Below are 17,494 nucleotides of genomic sequence, written 5' to 3'. Positions count from 1 at the left end.
TATTTTGAAGGCTTTTACCTTTAAAGGCAACAATCCAGACTGCTTCATGAGAATTGGTGCCGAGTACCTTCAGAAAATCCAAATTAACATTTTCTAAAGATATGGGGCATTCTGAGGTCACCACCAAGGGGCTCTCCGAGGGACACTAACAGTCCCTCCACTGTCTTAAGTCTTACAAAGATTTTCTTCTAACACTTACCGACCCTCGGAGAAACAGAATGGGTATTTTAGTTCCAAACTTCTCTTCCAGTGCAACCACTGCTGACAGCAGCTGATGTGCTGGCTTCCCGAAGTCCTGTAAACCACCTTCTGAGGCACTGGGGACTGCACAGCAAGAGGCTCTGAAACACAGAAAGAAAACTATTTCTAAACAGATACAAATCAAGCCTCCTCCCTTTCTTACAAAGGTTGTCTATCAAGTGGTAACTAAATAAAATACACACTGCAAGTGATATTAGTATCAACAATTGCACACATTTAAGCATAAGCAGCTAAGACTGAAAATGTAAGACCAAGCCAAAGTCACAATCCCTTGTGGTTAAGACAGCTGTCCAACTGACCAGTAAGCAGTTCTTCATGGGACTTGCCGTGACAGAATAACTTTGTCTCCATCATCTTCTGATTTTAGTATTTGAGTATTTGGACTGATTTAAGCATATTAGACACTTTAATTGCAGCTAATAATAAAGAGGGGTTTGTCTTTTTTTAAGAAAAAAAACAACACAAAGGAGGAAATACAGAAGGAAGAAGCAACCCTATTTAAGATTTTATAGGGTTTATAAATGCATGGGTTAGTGACTGGAAGAACCCACTGAGTTATTGGTACAAATCACTTCTAAGGAGGACAAAAAGGACAGTGATCTATTTCAATTTATTTCAGTTCTGCACCAATTTTACCACGTGACTCTTCCCTGACTGCAAAGATAGAAATTATGATATCTCAAATCCTCCTCTTGGTTAGTTATAGTAGTGACTGGGCAAAGATTTCCTGTATGCTCAAGGGTTCGAAAATGTAGCTGGATAAGTAACATTTTCCAGAAAGCCACACAGCATATAACACTGTGTTATATATATATATATATAACAGGAAGTGTCAGGCTACCAGCAAGAACAAGGAATCCTTTATTGTAACTCGAGGGAAAGTGCATACACGCACACAGGAGAGAGAAGCTGAGGAAGGTGTTTCTGCTCATACCTGTGTGACTACCAAGCCCCTGGCTTCCCTTCAGCACAGCCACGAGACTATTAGCAATGCTAGAAATAACCCGTGTCAGCACACGCTGTAACAGAACAGCTCCCTTAATGCTCAGGCAATTTAACCTTAGACACACAGTATCGCTCCACCTGCAATTGCTCCCTTTTGGGATTAATTACCTAACAGAACTTAGACTGTGAAATACGTATCATTTTTTTCATCAGTTTAAGCTCTCAACCCTTTCAGGAACTGTGACCATACTTTGCTTACAGGCTTTCCCACAGCATAACTTAGAGCTTAAGCTGCCTCATGGCTTGTTCAACTGTTTAGGATACACTTACAGACAGTTGTTCAGAGATAAACTTCAAGCTGAACATCTGCAACATCAGATGCATGAAAAGGTCCATTCTTTCAGATAATTTCCCTAGTAAAATCAGCCTGAGAGAATGTAACCTCTTGTATCAGTCTTCAGGGAAGAAAGCTTACCTGGACCTGCAATTATCACAGCATTCATCTGTGCCCATGATGCCAGAGGAAACCTTTCGGAGCTGTTTGTCTTCAAAATGAGACAGGATGAGTCTACCCAAGGGAACGCAGGGAATTAAGTAAAAGACCAAGAATTTACACATTAAATTTATTGCAGAAAACAGAGTTGAAATCAGCATCATTACTTAATTCACTGGGGAGCCAATTATTTAGCCTCAATTCCTCTACAGAAAAAGTTGAGTTTTTTTGAAAAGTAAATAAGGAAACACTTGATGTCTGTGTATAAATATGCCCAAAGCCATACTTTGATACTGCTGTTTAATACAAAACATGTTTGCAGAACACAGTCAGTAGAAGGTGCCTTCTGGTTACAGCCTCCAGTTGTGACCAAGTCAAAGGCTCTTAAAGCTGACTGAAATGACAAAGCATTGAATAGATTCCAGTACTCACTTCCTCCTGCAGGCGTTTGACACAAGGTACTTCTCCATTTTTCCCAGCATCTTCAGTTTGTACAACCGAAACTTTTCATTGCGTACCTCATTCAGAAGACGTCTATCAGTGAAAACATTAAGACCCCTAAATACTGAACCATTATTCCCCTCCCACATCAAAAAATTAATTATGCCAGACAACAGCCTCAAACTCACCAGAAACAGATAGAAAAAAGCCTACTAAAACCAGACCCCAAACACCTGCCTGTTTCTCCAGAGTCTTGATCATTCTAGCATGGCACATGCTCAGAAAAGCACCTTACTCATTCTTCTAGATATGACAGTTATTCTATACAGAGGGCAGAAGGACAGACAGAGCTTCTTCCTACCCTACAGGCTACTAAGCTTCAGAAATCCAAAGAGACACAGAGAAGGGAGGAAAGGGCAGAGGGCATCAAGAGAGGGCAATTTCTCTCGTTTTCTGGTTTTCCAGACTCTGGCAAGCTCTCATCAATGCCACTAACACGTTACAAAATATGCTAGGGTATCACCACTCTTCTTTCAATAAACTCAGAGGTGGCATGTTAGGACACATCTACCCAGTGCTTAATTTAATATTTTTTGAAGTAATGACTGAAAGCATCCAAGTGAGAAAATAGCAAGGGAGTACTTCGTGGGCGTATAGAACACTTGTTCTGCCCATGCTCTGAGCTACCAACTGCATCACACTCGCTGTGCCACATGGCCTCAAAATCAAGCCAATATTGCAGGTGCTAGGCACCACATTAACACAGCTAGACCATTCCAGCTCAGAGTTAAGCAAAGCAAGTTTCTGCCTGCCTGCAAAAAAGGATAGGGCAGTAAAAGGTTTCACAGACTCTGGCAGTTGGCTGACAAGTTCAAGTGACTGAGTTCAGGTATTTCTGTGGTCTTATAACTGCTATGGACAAAGTTAACATGAGACTTCTACAGCTAGGACTCCCCCACCCAGATGTAAAAAAAAAAAAAAAAAAATATAAAATGTACTCCCCCGTTTAGGCGTCTAGGTAGCAGGAATAAAAAGTAATTCTACAGCACCAGCACTCTCAAGGAATAATGATGGGTCAAAAACCAAGCCAGATGATTTAGAAGACAGCAACCAGGTTTTACCACTGTCTGCATTGCAAAGCAGCTTCAGAAAGCAGAACTGGAACATGGAAAAGCTCATTAACATTATTGCACTTGCTGATTATCTTCTAGAAGTACAGCACAGTTAGTACTGTGTGTATGCAGAAAAGAACTTCCAACCATTCTGAAAATAATTTATCAACATTTTCAACCAAACCTACCCTGCTCCTCTTTCTTTTGGTATGTTTTGTGTCAAAGCAGTTGTCTTCAGTCATTTACCTGCTAAAATTCAGGTCTGTCATAGTCCACAAGATGTGACAAGAAGCAGGAAGCCCATCACGACCAGCTCTCCCAATTTCTTGATAATAGGATTCCATTTCCTTAGGGGCACCATAATGAATAACCATCCGGATATCTGCTTTATTGATGCCCATTCCAAACGCCACTGTAGCCACAACACACTACAAAACAGGAGCCACATGCTGGATGTTTTGAAATGAGCATGAAGGACATGCCTAGAATAATGCTTACAAACCTGGTGACAACTTTTTGCTACAGACTCAAAATCCAGCCTAAATTACAATGCCTTCAAACTTGCACTCAATTTCCACACAGCGCTGTTGTTAAATCTGATTTCCATCAAAGCATGAGCACAGGATTATAAACATGCAAGTGATTATGCGGCAAACAGAGTGTCTTCAAGTAGTTTCTCAAACAAAAGGCACAAAACCTATTGTTAAGAGTAACACAAAGTCCCAGGATAACTCTTTGCCTGCTTAGCTCCAGGAGGAAGAAAGCAGCTCACAGAACTTGCAATGATATTGTTCCAGCCACCATTTTTTTTTCCCCTCAGATGCCATGCATTTTAAAGAGATATGAAGAAATTTGAAACATAAGCCAGGAATCTTAATACTGTCAGCATAGACCAACAATTTCTTTGCCCAGAATTGGAGACTGAGTAAATGGGAAACACATGCCGATATTCCCAAATTCTTTCCTCTACCAGAAACTCTGCAATTATAAACAGGACCAAGTAGACTTAGTTTCCTACGTACCTGAATTTCATCCCTCATGAACTGGTGATGGATCTCTCTCCTTTGTTTGATTCCCATACCAGCATGGTATGCACCACAGGCCACCCTGAGCTTAATCAATTCAGACACAACCTGTTCCGTGGCCTTTCTTGAAAGGCAGTAGATTATAGTGGGGCCTTCAAATTCATATGCAGAACTGCTATAGATAATAGCAACACGTAAATGACACTGAACAGAAGCAGCAACCTTTCTGCAAAAAGTCTGATTGAACCTAGTTGAAAAGGCAACGTAGCTCTGCCAGCAGTTCACCTTCTTGGGGATTTAGAAATCAAAACAGATTTTAAACTAGTCCACTCATACAGAAATTGTCTGTCCTTTGGAAAAATGGACTTGGAAGTTATTTGGTGCTCTTTAAGCTTATTTTGCAGAACACAGAAGATTCTGATCTCTGTAAAAGCAGCAGGATAAGGCCCCCCAATTTCCTTGAAGTCATCAGGAAATATGCTTTTACTTTTGAAAGTTGCTTTTGAAAGGTCTACTTTTATATAACAGACAAGCAATGAGAAATTCATTTATACTGCTGTAGAGGCACACATTGCAGCTTGCAACAAGAACAGGGCCAGACTGGCTACACCAATGGGCCTGCTAACAGAAGAGGACTGCAATTCTTCCACTCGGATTAGCTTTATAAGAAAATAAGTCTTGCCACAGATTTGTAACTACTCACACATTTTGTACAACACTGTTTAGAAAGTTACCCACCAGTCAATCCATCATAATCAGATTGCTACAGTGTCAGCAGTTCCTCCCAGGATCAAATGATCCTGAAGATGCTTAAGTTAGCAACATGCAAAGAGCAAGAGCCTATCTTCTTGCCTCAAAAGCTTTTTTTTTTAAATTGGGCGGGGGGGTGGGCACAATAAGGGACACTACACAAGTGATTAGTCCGGTATGAGAGCTAAGCTCTGGAGAAAGCCCAGGCTCTTCCTCACCAAAACAGTTTAGGACTGCTACCAATTCTTAGCACACACTGCCAAAACTTCAAAATACTAACGCATATCTGAGGGATCAGTGAAACAGGATTAAATCCTTACCTTCCCTTCCTAATAAGGAACTGCTTCAAATCCCTAATGATATTTCCACTCTGTTGTCCAACTTCTAAGTATAAGTTAGGTCTGTCAAAACTAGTACACGTGACCTGGGGATTCTTTAGGTTCAGACAATTCACTATGTCTTCTCTAATCGATGGACTTGCAGTCGCAGTTAAAGCGACAATGGGAACCTGCAATGAGAGGCAGAAGTCACAATCTCATGGATTTTTATTTTAACTAAGAAAACCCTATAAAGTCAAAACTGAACTAGGATGTAAACAGGCATTTTAACCTCGTTATGATCACTGGATCAGCTCAGCTATTTGAAAAATATAGTTAATATTTTGCTACCTAGAGGTTTGGACTACACTGTTCAGGAGAGCGGACAGGGACAGAACATTTACAATTTAGGGTTATCCTGAATCCATGCTTTCTTTAGCTAAATCTTCAACAAGTCTGCAGTAATTTTCTGATGTGGTTAGCTAAGTTTAGGGAACATAAGACAAAACTTCCAAGACTACCATGTAAAGTTCAGCTCTAAGCTTGAGCTTATGCAATATGCACTCAAGGAATGTCTAAAAACCACAGTCACATCTTCGTACAAGCCACTCAGTTTTAAAAAAAAAAAATCCCTCAATATTTAACCAGAAGCTTAGGGACATCATCTTCCACAGCACAAGGATCCAATAAAGTAATTTAATTTTCAGAAATTGCTGGTAGTCCAGGTTCAGAATATCCTTCATTTAAGCATTTAGAAAAAATCCACAAAACTCGATCACAAACAGACTGAATAAACTCCGAAACAGCATGGTACATACATCCAAAGAGCTCTATCACAAGACAGGTATTTCAAACTATCACACAAAATGAGATAGTACTCTTCTCTTACATTGGTCATCAAACATATCAAAACCTCACCGATGGTAGAGCTTTCTTTAACGAGCTTAAATTTCTAAAGGAATTTCTGAAGTCATGGCCCCACTCAGAAATGCAGTGAGCTTCATCAACAGCTATGAGGGTAATACCTGGTGGGTACAAAAACCAAAACACACAGCATGGACACACAAACAAGATAAAACAACATGGGAAGTGATAAAATACAAATGAAATTACACAATACAAACACCCCATTCTGGTCAATTTAAAGCTTTCCTGAGAAGGCACCAGCAGCCCACTTAAATTTTTGGTTTTAGAACGCTTTCTGCTGTACTGGCTCCCCAGGCTCATTTTTATAACAGCCTCTTTTGTAAGAAAGGCTCAAGAGCTTTTACGGATTCTCCCACTACCATCTCTGCCTCCTTCTCCAAGCTCCAAATATCCAAGATTCTTCTTAATGAGTTAAAGTCTTCAGCTACCTCTTACAGAACCCCTGCTTCCCGGACTTATTAAAAAGTCACAAATACTCATTACAGATGTCATTAGTTTTATTTTCTGGATTGTAGAACACAGCCTGAGTGTCTCAGGTCTTCACTGAGGAGATAAGTGAAAGTCCAGAAAAATAGAGAAAAGAGGTTAGAGATGCCCCTGGAAAAATAGCCTTGCATGTTTTCCAAATCAGAAAACATCCTCAACTTGTGTACAGATATCCCATTCTAATCTGTGTGCTCAAAGCACCCTAGCGTCAGAGGCCAAGCACATAGTTTCCTGGGACTCCATGTGCTCAAATGGCTTCTCTGCTCCCCAGAGAGTCCTTCCTGCTTACAGCACTAGAAACTCAGTTCCTTAGTAAAAAAGTTACAATTCTTTAGAGTTTACATGCTTTGAATTTACCCTACTATGAGATTCATCATCCTTGACGGAAAGAGAATTTTTATGATGCACTAAGGCATTTCAAAACAGAACTCCATTGTTACATTCTGAGAAAGATTAGAATACTTAAGAGGTTAAAACGTAGTGATATACATTGCACTTCACGTGATTTAAAGATGAGTGTTTTGGCACCTTTGTTCCTAGTAACTTCTGTAATGTCCCATGCCAAGGCCACACTAAAGACAATCCACTGATACCTTTCTTCATCAACAACAGGATCTTCTGGCACCATTTATCATCAGTCACTACACAAACCTCCGAGCTTGCTAATGGTAAGGAATTGGTGAAAGGTGTTCAAGCATTCAAAAAGTTTAAACCTAACTATGAATTTAAACTGCCTGCCAACTCACCCACACCATCCCCAACTTACCGATAGTTTGGTCAAGATCCTGAAGTAATTTTAAGTTCCCCGAACAAAACTCTGGAGTCATATATATGACCCTGTACTGACCCCTGAAACATCAAGCAAATACACCATCACAGAAGGAAAAACCCCAGACAACCCAACCAAATAAAACAAAGCCATGATTGCCTAGAATATGCAAATGAGAACAAGTACAGACTTCTGAACATGGAACAAGAGGAAGTAAAGACTGTAGAAAGCATTCCAGAACCACAGGAAAGCAAGGCAGTACACACAATGTTACAAGAAAAGGAAAAACAGCAGAGATTTACTAGCTTTTAGAACAAAAAAAGGACTGTTGTGATGACTTGGCGACAAATATAGGTCTAAGAGCTGTGTAAAATCATGTATAAATCACAATGTAATGCTGAGTCAACAAGCCCCATCGCCCCAGGCGGAGGGCACAAGAGGGTGGCTGTAGCCTCCCCCATGCTCAGCCTGGGTGAATGCAAGCAGGATCACTGACTGCCAGGTTCCAGGTCCGAGCCAGAATCAAGAGGTTCAGCGATGACAGATCAGGGCGACACCCTCCCTCTCCAATACACCTACGTCAGCACCTGCAGTCCCAGAAAGCTTAGTTAAGACTCACGCTTTGATGCATTCTTGGATGTTTTTTGACTGAGCCGAACCAAGCAAGCAAGCTGGAATCTCTGACATTCTGCAGAAATGAAAAGCACAATCACAAACAGATTTACCCTCAATGCTTTCAGCCTATGCCAGAACTTTGTAAAGCAAGTTCAAGCTGCAAGGTCAGAGACTATTTTCTTCCAAAGACCTCCGTGGGGAAAAAACACCTTCTGAAAGAGCAGGAGTGAGCAGTGGCTATTCCTGCCACCCAAACGCACATCCACTTCACCTCCAGCTGTGGTTCCCCCACCCCACACACCCTTTTCAGTGCAATAAGGAATCAGAGAAATAAAGGCCATTTTCCTTGCCCGAGAACTAACTTTACTAATAAAACATCTAAAAGAAGACCATACAGTAACTTACTTTCTTTAGTAAGTTTCTTACTTTCTTATGCAGTTCATCACATTTGGATGTAAACCTTACTAGTTTGCACTTTTTTATGCTGCCTTTCAATCTTTTGAGAGCCACTGGTGGCACATCTGCTAATTTTCAATCGGGTGGCTGCTTTTTAATGACAGATTCAGCAATTACGCTTATCAGCTCAGCCACCTCATACCTGACCTCTTTCAGGACCCTGCAACCCCTGTCCTCTTGGTGATTTACTGCATTTTGTTCCAGCCCTTCGTTTCGATAGCTTCTCCCACCTCGCTCCTCCATGTTTCTGTCTGTCCTTGGCAGAACTGCACCCCGACTGACAAATGAATTATGGAATCGCATTAGGTCACAGAAACTCAGCCTTCCCAGCCTTCAAAATGAATGACCCACTGAGAATGTGGTGAATAAACCCTTTCCACTGAGGAAAACCGAATAAAAGCCAAAGCAGCAGCTGAATACATATAGACACCCTGCTGATTAATACTCAGTCTAGGAGCTGGCTATAGAGACAGCTTAGGCTGTCCAGTCATTCATCTGCTTGCAGTCATGATGTGCAGCAGAAGAAGCAGAAGCTACCACATGTAATTGATGCTCCTTACTTCAAAAAAAATCTTCATATCCCCTCTTTCACAAAAGGCCCATTCTTTCCAAGTTGGACAAGGCAGGGATGAACTAGACAACTCAGCATGATTCCCACAGCTTAAAAAGCGTCAGAAGTGAATAGCTGTTATAACAGAAAGCAAGTACATGTAGAGAAAGCATTATCAGGTATTAAAATCAAAGAGATTTATCTTGATAACACCTATATCTGCTCAAGTAAGAGCATTCAGTGTCACCCACTAGTTCCCTCAGACTTCTTACGAATTAAAGAGGCCAGGTGTTAGGAGACCTACTACACTGTCTGTCTTCAAAGTCTGTGCTATAACTTTGATCTGAATGGCTTACAGCTTCCAGCCGTATGTTGTTCAGATGTTACTTCTCAGACTCAAAGGAAGCCCTACCAAGTTTTGACATAACTCTCAGGCTGAAACAGCCCGTGAAGCTCCATCAGTTCCATCTGTACAAAAAGGGCCCATGAATCCCGAAATACTTGAGAAGGATCCACCTTCAGGAACCACCCACCAGCATAGATCCTCTGCAAATTCAGCCTACAGTTCACATAATTGACAAATCCAGTGATCTTAGCCTATTTACACAATTTGCATGTGTTCCTTGAGAAACATATGCTTTACAGCCGACATGCAAACAGCTTGCTGTACAAAGCTGCAACCTTAAACACCAGGAAATGCCACAAGCAGAATCCGTGGGTTTCCACAGGCAATACAGCAGCAGCTTGTTACTACTGCATTACTTACGTCAGCTGCAGCACCTGGTCCTCCATCAAGGAAATAAGGGGACAGATGACAATTCCTGTAGATCCAGTGTAAACAGGAGGAAACTGGTAGCACAAGCTTTTTCCATAGCCTTAAAGGGAAAAAGGCAGAAGTGAAACATCACGCTTTCTATGCAGCTATAACTACAGCTACAGAGGATGGTTTAACACCTTGTTAAGCACACACACACACACCCCCCCCCCAAGTGACATTTGTTTTTGTAGTAGAGGAACAAAGATGCAAGGTAAGTATGCTCAGCATCCATTTGCTACCCCTCACTACACCAAGGTCAGTGACAAAGGCTAGGACAGACACACAAGTAGCCAGCATAGCTGGCTAAGACTGAAGTCTCAATCAGGGCACCCTGCTCATGTGAGCCACATGGACAGTCTCCAAGTTTGAATCCTACTCTCCCCAAAAAGGAAAGGATTTTTTGCTGCTACTTAAGATGTAAAGGTAACTTACCAGTTGCCATGACAACAAGATTATCTCTTCTGTCTTCTAAAAGAGAATTTATCACTTTCCACTGGACCCTTTAGATTAAACCAAGGGAAATATTTTATTCTCGCTACCACGCATAACATGTAAGTTTTGTGAAACCACATATTCAGTTGCATTTCAGGTTAAAGAAACACTTCTGGCTGCCTTGAGTGTTTTTGCACACTGCAACCACTCAGACATTGCAGCTACTGCAGGTAGTCCCACCAGTGTTAGTGGAGTTACTCTTAGTGGAGTGAGGCAAGCAACATTTGATGCAGTTATTCACAGAAGATCACAAAAACTGCATCTCATGTTAGTAACTGATCCACAAACACTGAAAACTACAGTTATCTTCAATGCCAGATTGTTAACAGGACCTTGATTTTGCCAGCTTTCACCTTTCTGTGGTATCACATGTAAATAACTGCAGTCAGTTAAAAAAAATCCCCCCATCCCCATTTTCCAAGAGTTAACAAAACATTTTAATCCAGTAAAACAGGCTTCCCCCGCAAAGTGTTGCTCAGGCTGTGCCTTGCACAGAAAGCATTTCACTGCCAGTCATCCAGGAGTATTTCATCTCATTTCCACTGAACTTAAGAAATGCAACAACAATGCTCAAGTACATAAGCACATACTGTGCTGAGATCATGCCACACAGACAGAAGCCTGTCCCTCCTTTCTAGAGCCACACAACAAAGAATAACCAGATTTATCACACATATTAACATCTGTGCAGCTTGTTGCTCACTGTTTAACACACTTGAACTAGACCCGATACAACAAAGCTTCAAACACAGGAGGTAAGCCATCAGAAGAGTCAAGAAACTCATACTCCACTGTGAGAGTACAGCATTGTAGTTAGCACTCCATAACTTTTATTCTGACATCTTATTGTGGCAAAGATCTCTTTTCCTAGGGATTTAACAATCTAGGTCCTAGATTGTTAGTTCTGGCAGTAAACAGTAACAAAAAAAAATATCAGAATTGAAATAGGGGAAAGAAGATGAATTCTGGAGTGTACATTTCAACAGAAAAACATACTTACGGTTTAAAAGAAGAATGCCCAAAATAAGTCTTCAGACATGTGATGTGGCTTTCACTAGGCACTGGCAGCAATGGATCTTTAGTGGGAGAGAGAGAGGAGAAAAAAAAACCAAAAACCAAAACTCATCTCTGATTAAATTTTAGGATGACAAAGCACTAACAGTCTTGACAAAGTCTGCTCGTGGTTAGCGATGCCCAGGGCCTAGGATTAGGGCAACTCCAGGGAAGAGAAACAGACTCTGAAGATATTTACAGGCTACAATAAAGGATTAAAATAGCAAGCAGGCTGCTCAGACACCTTGCGTGATGGGAACATATGGCTTGATTAATGAGATACTAAAGCAACAGATATTGTAATGCATAGCTGCATTATTTGCTACACGCTCACACAAGGTACCAGAGATGTTTTGCTCAGCCTGCCTTTAAAGACCCTACTGAAGTTACACCAATCAATGCCCAACACTGCAAACAGCCAACGAAGTCATGGCCCAGAAGTGACCTACAAGGGGATCCTGATCTCACTTTGAACACTGAAGAAACATGTTCAACATCTGTTGAGATTTCTAATTAACACTCCACAGTATGATGCTTCCACCTAGTTTTTGTCTGTTGGACAAGCACATATTCCCTGTAATAGCCTGCCTGGCTACTGTTGAGAGAGATGAACCAAACAAAGAAGCAATTTGCTCCTCTGTCCCTGTCTAGCAGCCCACATTCTGCTGGGAAGGAGCAAGCAGCTCTTCTCCTAGCTGATGTTACTTTCAGTGACAAGGTCCACAGTGTAACTTCAACAACCAGGGTAGGAAGCTTCCACACAGTGATGGCCCAAGCAAGCCAAGATGTATTTCACCTCACATTTCGGTCTCTATTCCCCATTTGATTTGCCCCCACAGGGCCAGCTCCAAAGCATTAGGGTCAAGATCACCCCTAAGCCACAATTTTTTAAGAACTCTGCCACAGAGCAGTAGTAGCAGGACAACAGAACAAGAGCACATAGTGGAGGTTCCACCATCTCCCCTGCTGTGTTCTGAAGAGCTACCCTCAATTCTGCATTATCTCCACAGCCCCAGAGCAGCTTTAGTCCCATTAAGCATACATAACGACTACTGATAGTGGCAGGAGTCAACTATGTTTTGCCAAGGACACCTTTACATTTTCATCTTGACACATAGACAAGTACTCCTTTGAAAACCCAGATGAGCTTTGACTTTCTGCTTCAAGAAACCAAGCACAAAATGTCACTGTACTTCCAACATCTGCTTCTATAAACAGTTAACCATGCACTATGATTTCAAACATACCCAAACATTCCTCTTCCTCCTCAATGCCTTCATCTTCATCATCATCTGGTGCAACGTTCAGTTCTGCGTCAGGAGTTTTCCTGGCTTTATTGGACTCTCTTTCAGTTAAAGCTCCTTCAGAATAGTCTACATCTTTTAAAGACTGAGAAATTGGGAGAAAAAGTTATTTCAGAGCATAAAACAGTAGATAAAACGCTATGTCTGAAGTAATGTGATATGGGAACATATGACTTTTAATTTACTTATGCCGTAACTCAGATCTATAGGCACACAGCACAAAGAAAAGCACAGCAGTCAGTAGCATTCAAATTCCAAGAGCCATTTCCTGGGTAGCATCACAACAGTTGTGTTTTTTCTTTGCAAAAAGATCTTTGAAATTTTGAAGATATTTATTTTAAAACCAATAGTTGGGGTTTTGTGGTGGTTGTTGGGGTTTTTTTGTTGTTGTTTTTGTTTGGTGTTTTTTGTTTGTTTTTTTTACTTTCAACTAGACAAAGGCACAAGTTTCACTGAGAAGTGACTTGGGAGGCTAGCCACAAAAAAAAAACCAACAGAAAAGATGGCATCCCAACAAACATCATGCTACACTCGTTGGTTTGAAAACATGGTGCTCAGAGGAACACCAACTAAACCCCCTCTTCTCAAGTGAGCTTTTCTGACCAAAATTGCATTTATTGACATGCAGCACTGAGAACCATCCAGAAGAGACCTGGTCCTTCCCTATGAGAAAATTCAGCTTTTTTCCCCCCAGACCTTTAAGTCTTGCTTCCTACTCAGCTATAAGCTACACAACCTTCATATGTGTGCAAGCAAACAAACACTTGTGACTACCTTTGGTGGAACTGTATTTCAAGTGAAGTGACCGAATATGTAGCACTGGGGGATCAGGAAAAAAGCTCAACACTCGAGTCCTTCTTTTCAAGAAAAGTTATAGCCATAGAAACTTAGAGGCCTGCAAAACATGGCTACAAAGCAATCTGACCTACAGCCCAGGTCAGCAGAACCTGCAGCACACAAACTGCCCTGTCAGCTCAAGCCCTTGGACAAGGGTTTGAACGCACAACACTTGGAGCCCAGCTGTTTATGAATGATAATCTACACAACTGCAGTAAGCAGGTGGATCAAATCCAAGCTGGGATAATAACAATGTGGTAGGATGCAAGCAGCATTGAAGTCTGAAACTATTAAATTGAATTCTTTAGGTATCCACACATTTTTCTGTCTCCTGTCCACCTTCAGTAAGCAACACCGTTTTCTTTCATACTCCTTCCCCTCAACTATGCTGTGCTCCATTGGGACCCAAGAGCATCATCATTACCAAAAAAACCCCCTTAATAAAAAAACCCAAGCACTCACTTTAAGCATCTCCATTTCCAGTTCTTCATCACTTTCAATGACACAGGAAATATTCTGTTCGTTGTCTGTAGAGCATGCCTCCTAAGAAAAAAGTTCTTATCAGCAAAGTTATTTCTATTTTACCCACCACCTTCCAGCCTTCAGTACATACTATGAACCATTTCTGCATGCTTTTACTTCTTACCAGAAGTAACTAAGCTCAAAATTCAGCTCTGAAGTCTGACTGTTAAAAAGACTATCAGAAAGAAACGTTAGAACACAACAAGGCCCTGTTGTGAGAGACAAAAAGGAGTATCACCAGCTGTGTGAAACACATGAACATAAGGAAATTATAATCTGATTCAAAAGGCATCAATCCACATTCAGCAGTCACTAGGACTGCTATTTACAGTTCCCTTAGAAAAAGATCTGCTTTTTATCATGACCAAGTTGGAGACGCGAGTGCAGAATTGGTCCCCATACTGCACTAAATTCTTTGGTAAGGTATTAGCAACCAAAAGGAAACCTAGTCAGACTATCTAGAGCTTCTGTATTCAGTAGTAATCCTTCCAGCCACATGACTAAAGAGCAGCTCAGTACCTGACTACCACCACATATACTTCCCAGACTCTGAGCCCTTCTTCCAGCCCACCTTAATATTCTCTCAGCGGCAGAACTTTAAAGTCCTAGGGGAAATTAGGGATGAGATCACTACCTCTAAGCACCCATGATTAACAAAGGCTTTTCTCAGTACCTCAGGTGCAGCTTCACTGACCAATTCTCCTGCAGCCTGACATTCCAAGATCTGAAGTTCTTGCTCAGTAATGTCTAGTGACATGAATTCATCTCCATCTGCCTTGCTCATTGAGCTGGCTGCTGCAGCCCCATCTTCCACAACAGCATTACCGCTCTCTGCCTCTTCTTCATTCACATCTCCCTCCCAGAGGCCAGCAAGTGTAGCATCAGAGCAGGTGAAGTCAACTTCGAGTTGTTTAGCAAATGCAGGCTTTTCAACTTTTTCTGCTTCAACATTTGGTGACTTTGCTTCAAGATTTGCGGGAGTTGCACCACAGCTCTTCTCCAGTACAGACGGAAAGCCTGAACCAAACAGTGTGCTTCTTAATGCCTTTACATTTGCCGATATGTCAGCTAGGATTTCTGCAGCCCTAGAAGGTAAAACAAGAAAGTTAAACCAAAATGATAAAGCCAGTTGCTACATCCACCTTAGTCACAAGTAGAACTGATGGTTCTAAAGTAGTCTGTTTCTCCAGACTGAGTTTGTCCAAAGCTTCAACTATAAAGTTCATCACTCATATGCAATTGGTATTCCACTTCTGGGAGAAGAAAATTAAATTTCTTTACTATGAGGAAAACCTACAAAGCCTCTCTGAAAACACTGTTTTTGGTATTGTCCCCACACTTGTATCAAGTCTCCAGACTTCTAGTAATTAACGATGAGTCCTGGCTATTTATGAAAGGCAGCCTTGCTGTGCATTTCAGCAACAAGAAACAGATTCAGCAAAGTTCAGTGTCCAACCCATTGCAATTAGACCAAACTTATGTTCTTTGTACAAAGATAATACTCCAGCATTAAGTGTACTGTGCTTTCTTTTCTTGGAAAAGGACACAACAGGTAACAGACTGCTGTTAGCATGTATTTTGTTGCGTGGGACCTCAGGGATCAAGAGCAAACAGCGATCTTGGAGGCAGAAACAGACCAGCAAAAATCTAACCTCTGCAAATTCTCCAGTTGTCCAGAAGAGTCAGGGATGTGAGAAGCCAGGTCCGTTATCTCTTCAGCTAGTGAAGTCAAGCGTTCCTTCACACCCTCTGACAACATGCCATCTGAAACAAGTGCCATCAGAGTTATTTCACAATAAATCATGTCTAACATCTATACGCAAATAAGTTCCATTCAAGTAACTGCCTATCTACAAGATCTACAGCTGATAAGACAGCCTTTTCCAGTGCTTAAAAGTCAAGTACATGAAATCAGGCCAAGCTTCCATCTAGTTCACCTCTGCATCTTTTACACATGCCTGGGGAAAAAGTATACAGAACAGGACTATTATGAAGTGATCCTTCCCCAGCATACCTTCCAGCTTCCAGAAAAAAAGCTGCTAACACAGCTATGCTGACGAAATCAAAGCCAAAAAAAATAAAAATAAATCTACCTCATTAAGAGGACAGTATTCCCACTTCTGTCTTGGATACAGAAGTAAACTTCAGCCAGTACAAAATTCACATCTCACCTCTTTTTTTAACCATAAGCTACGTGCAATACTTAACTTTTCTTATGAAGCACAGAACTAAACAAACCTAATCACATAAATAATGCTAAGCTGCTCTAAATTTGGGTCCTGCTTATATGCCTTAAGAAAAACATCACTTCACAACATGTATTTTTTGTGGTCTTACTACTTCTTAAACTAGATTTTTGTCCCTGCATCAGCAGAATTGACATTAACTCACCTAAGTGTTTCCATAAACAAACTGGAACGAGAGCAGGAATTTGCTCTCTTTATACAGCAGAAACAAACATCATACCAAGACTGCATTCCTGTATCGCTATGGAAATTAGTTACACAATACAGTAACCCAGGACACTAAAGAGTCTTTACAGTCTGCTCTCTCTGGAAGTGATCTCTAATCACACCAAGAAGCCAGACAATCCGGACAAAGAAGCTATGAAATAACTGCTGGGAAATAGAATATTAAATTGTACATTGAATAAATTCCTTGTGCTTGAATGTATGATTTACCTAGTTTTACACCAAATAATTTCTGGTCGCTGTTACTCATATTTTTCAGTTTTTGATATATGATGAAGCCAGCCTGCCAAAGAAAGGAAAAAAATTAGTACTCTGCAGATAAACACTATCTTCAATACTACATAAAACAACACAGCAAACTACAGCATGAATACATTATTAACATCAAATTCAGAGTGGTTGGCCCACGCCATACAACAGTCAGTGGTCTACCTTAAATGCATCCTTCATCACAACCAGGTTATGTCTTACAGAATGCAAAGTCCTGACTCAGGGTCCACACTGTGGTGGATACTCTTATATAACAAAGACAGCTGCGCTGGGAATCTATGAAGTTAGCTGCATACAGAGTGCCCCAAGCACTCCACCCCCAGTCTCACCATCTGCTCCACCTCATTCAGATTTTATGTAGCGCTCCAAGAGAATAGCTCTGAACCTCCTAAGATAGATTCTGTGTGTTTAATATTTCCCTTGATATGAATAATAGGTTCTAACAGGAAAATGCAGCCTAAAGCCAGGAATGTGCTAATTAGACTACATATGTTAGCGAAAGCATCTAAAAGGAAAGAAAGAAACAAGATACTCCCTTGTGTTTTCCTGCGAGGCTCCAACACACAGGCCAGGTGAACAGA

General features: G+C 41.1%; 1 protein-coding gene across 14 annotated transcripts in view; it reads right to left on the bottom strand.

Moving 5' to 3' along the window:
- The window catches only part of WRN (WRN RecQ like helicase), a 47,240-nt gene that overhangs the window by 17,254 nt on the left and 12,492 nt on the right, over positions 1–17,494 (bottom strand). For 12 of the 14 annotated variants that reach the window (XR_008824616.1, XM_056355528.1, XM_056355537.1 and 9 more), the window contains 17 exons: positions 16,854–16,926; positions 15,825–15,936; positions 14,846–15,257; positions 14,113–14,193; positions 12,757–12,898; positions 11,457–11,532; positions 10,397–10,464; positions 9,914–10,022; positions 8,146–8,214; positions 7,524–7,606; positions 6,263–6,369; positions 5,348–5,535; positions 4,275–4,452; positions 3,499–3,680; positions 2,132–2,233; positions 1,682–1,774; positions 200–341 (listed from right to left, as the gene is read on the bottom strand). Coding sequence is in view for 13 of the 14 variants with exons in the window: in XM_056355528.1 (XP_056211503.1) it covers positions 200–341; positions 1,682–1,774; positions 2,132–2,233; positions 3,499–3,680; positions 4,275–4,452; positions 5,348–5,535; positions 6,263–6,369; positions 7,524–7,606; positions 8,146–8,214; positions 9,914–10,022; positions 10,397–10,464; positions 11,457–11,532; positions 12,757–12,898; positions 14,113–14,193; positions 14,846–15,257; positions 15,825–15,936; positions 16,854–16,926 (2,217 nt within the window). In the remaining variant the exon portion in view is untranslated. The remainder of the gene's footprint in view (positions 1–199; positions 342–1,681; positions 1,775–2,131; positions 2,234–3,498; positions 3,681–4,274; positions 4,453–5,347; positions 5,536–6,262; positions 6,370–7,523; positions 7,607–8,145; positions 8,215–9,913; positions 10,023–10,396; positions 10,465–11,456; positions 11,533–12,756; positions 12,899–14,112; positions 14,194–14,845; positions 15,258–15,824; positions 15,937–16,853; positions 16,927–17,494) is intronic. The other 2 variants (XM_056355542.1, XM_056355621.1) reach the window with 1 other exon arrangement.

Source organism: Falco biarmicus, chromosome 1, assembly GCF_023638135.1.
Source record: "Falco biarmicus isolate bFalBia1 chromosome 1, bFalBia1.pri, whole genome shotgun sequence".
NCBI lineage: Eukaryota > Metazoa > Chordata > Aves > Falconiformes > Falconidae > Falco > Falco biarmicus.
The sequence above is the reverse complement of the archived record's forward strand: the minus strand, read 5'-3'. Positions and strand labels throughout refer to the sequence as shown.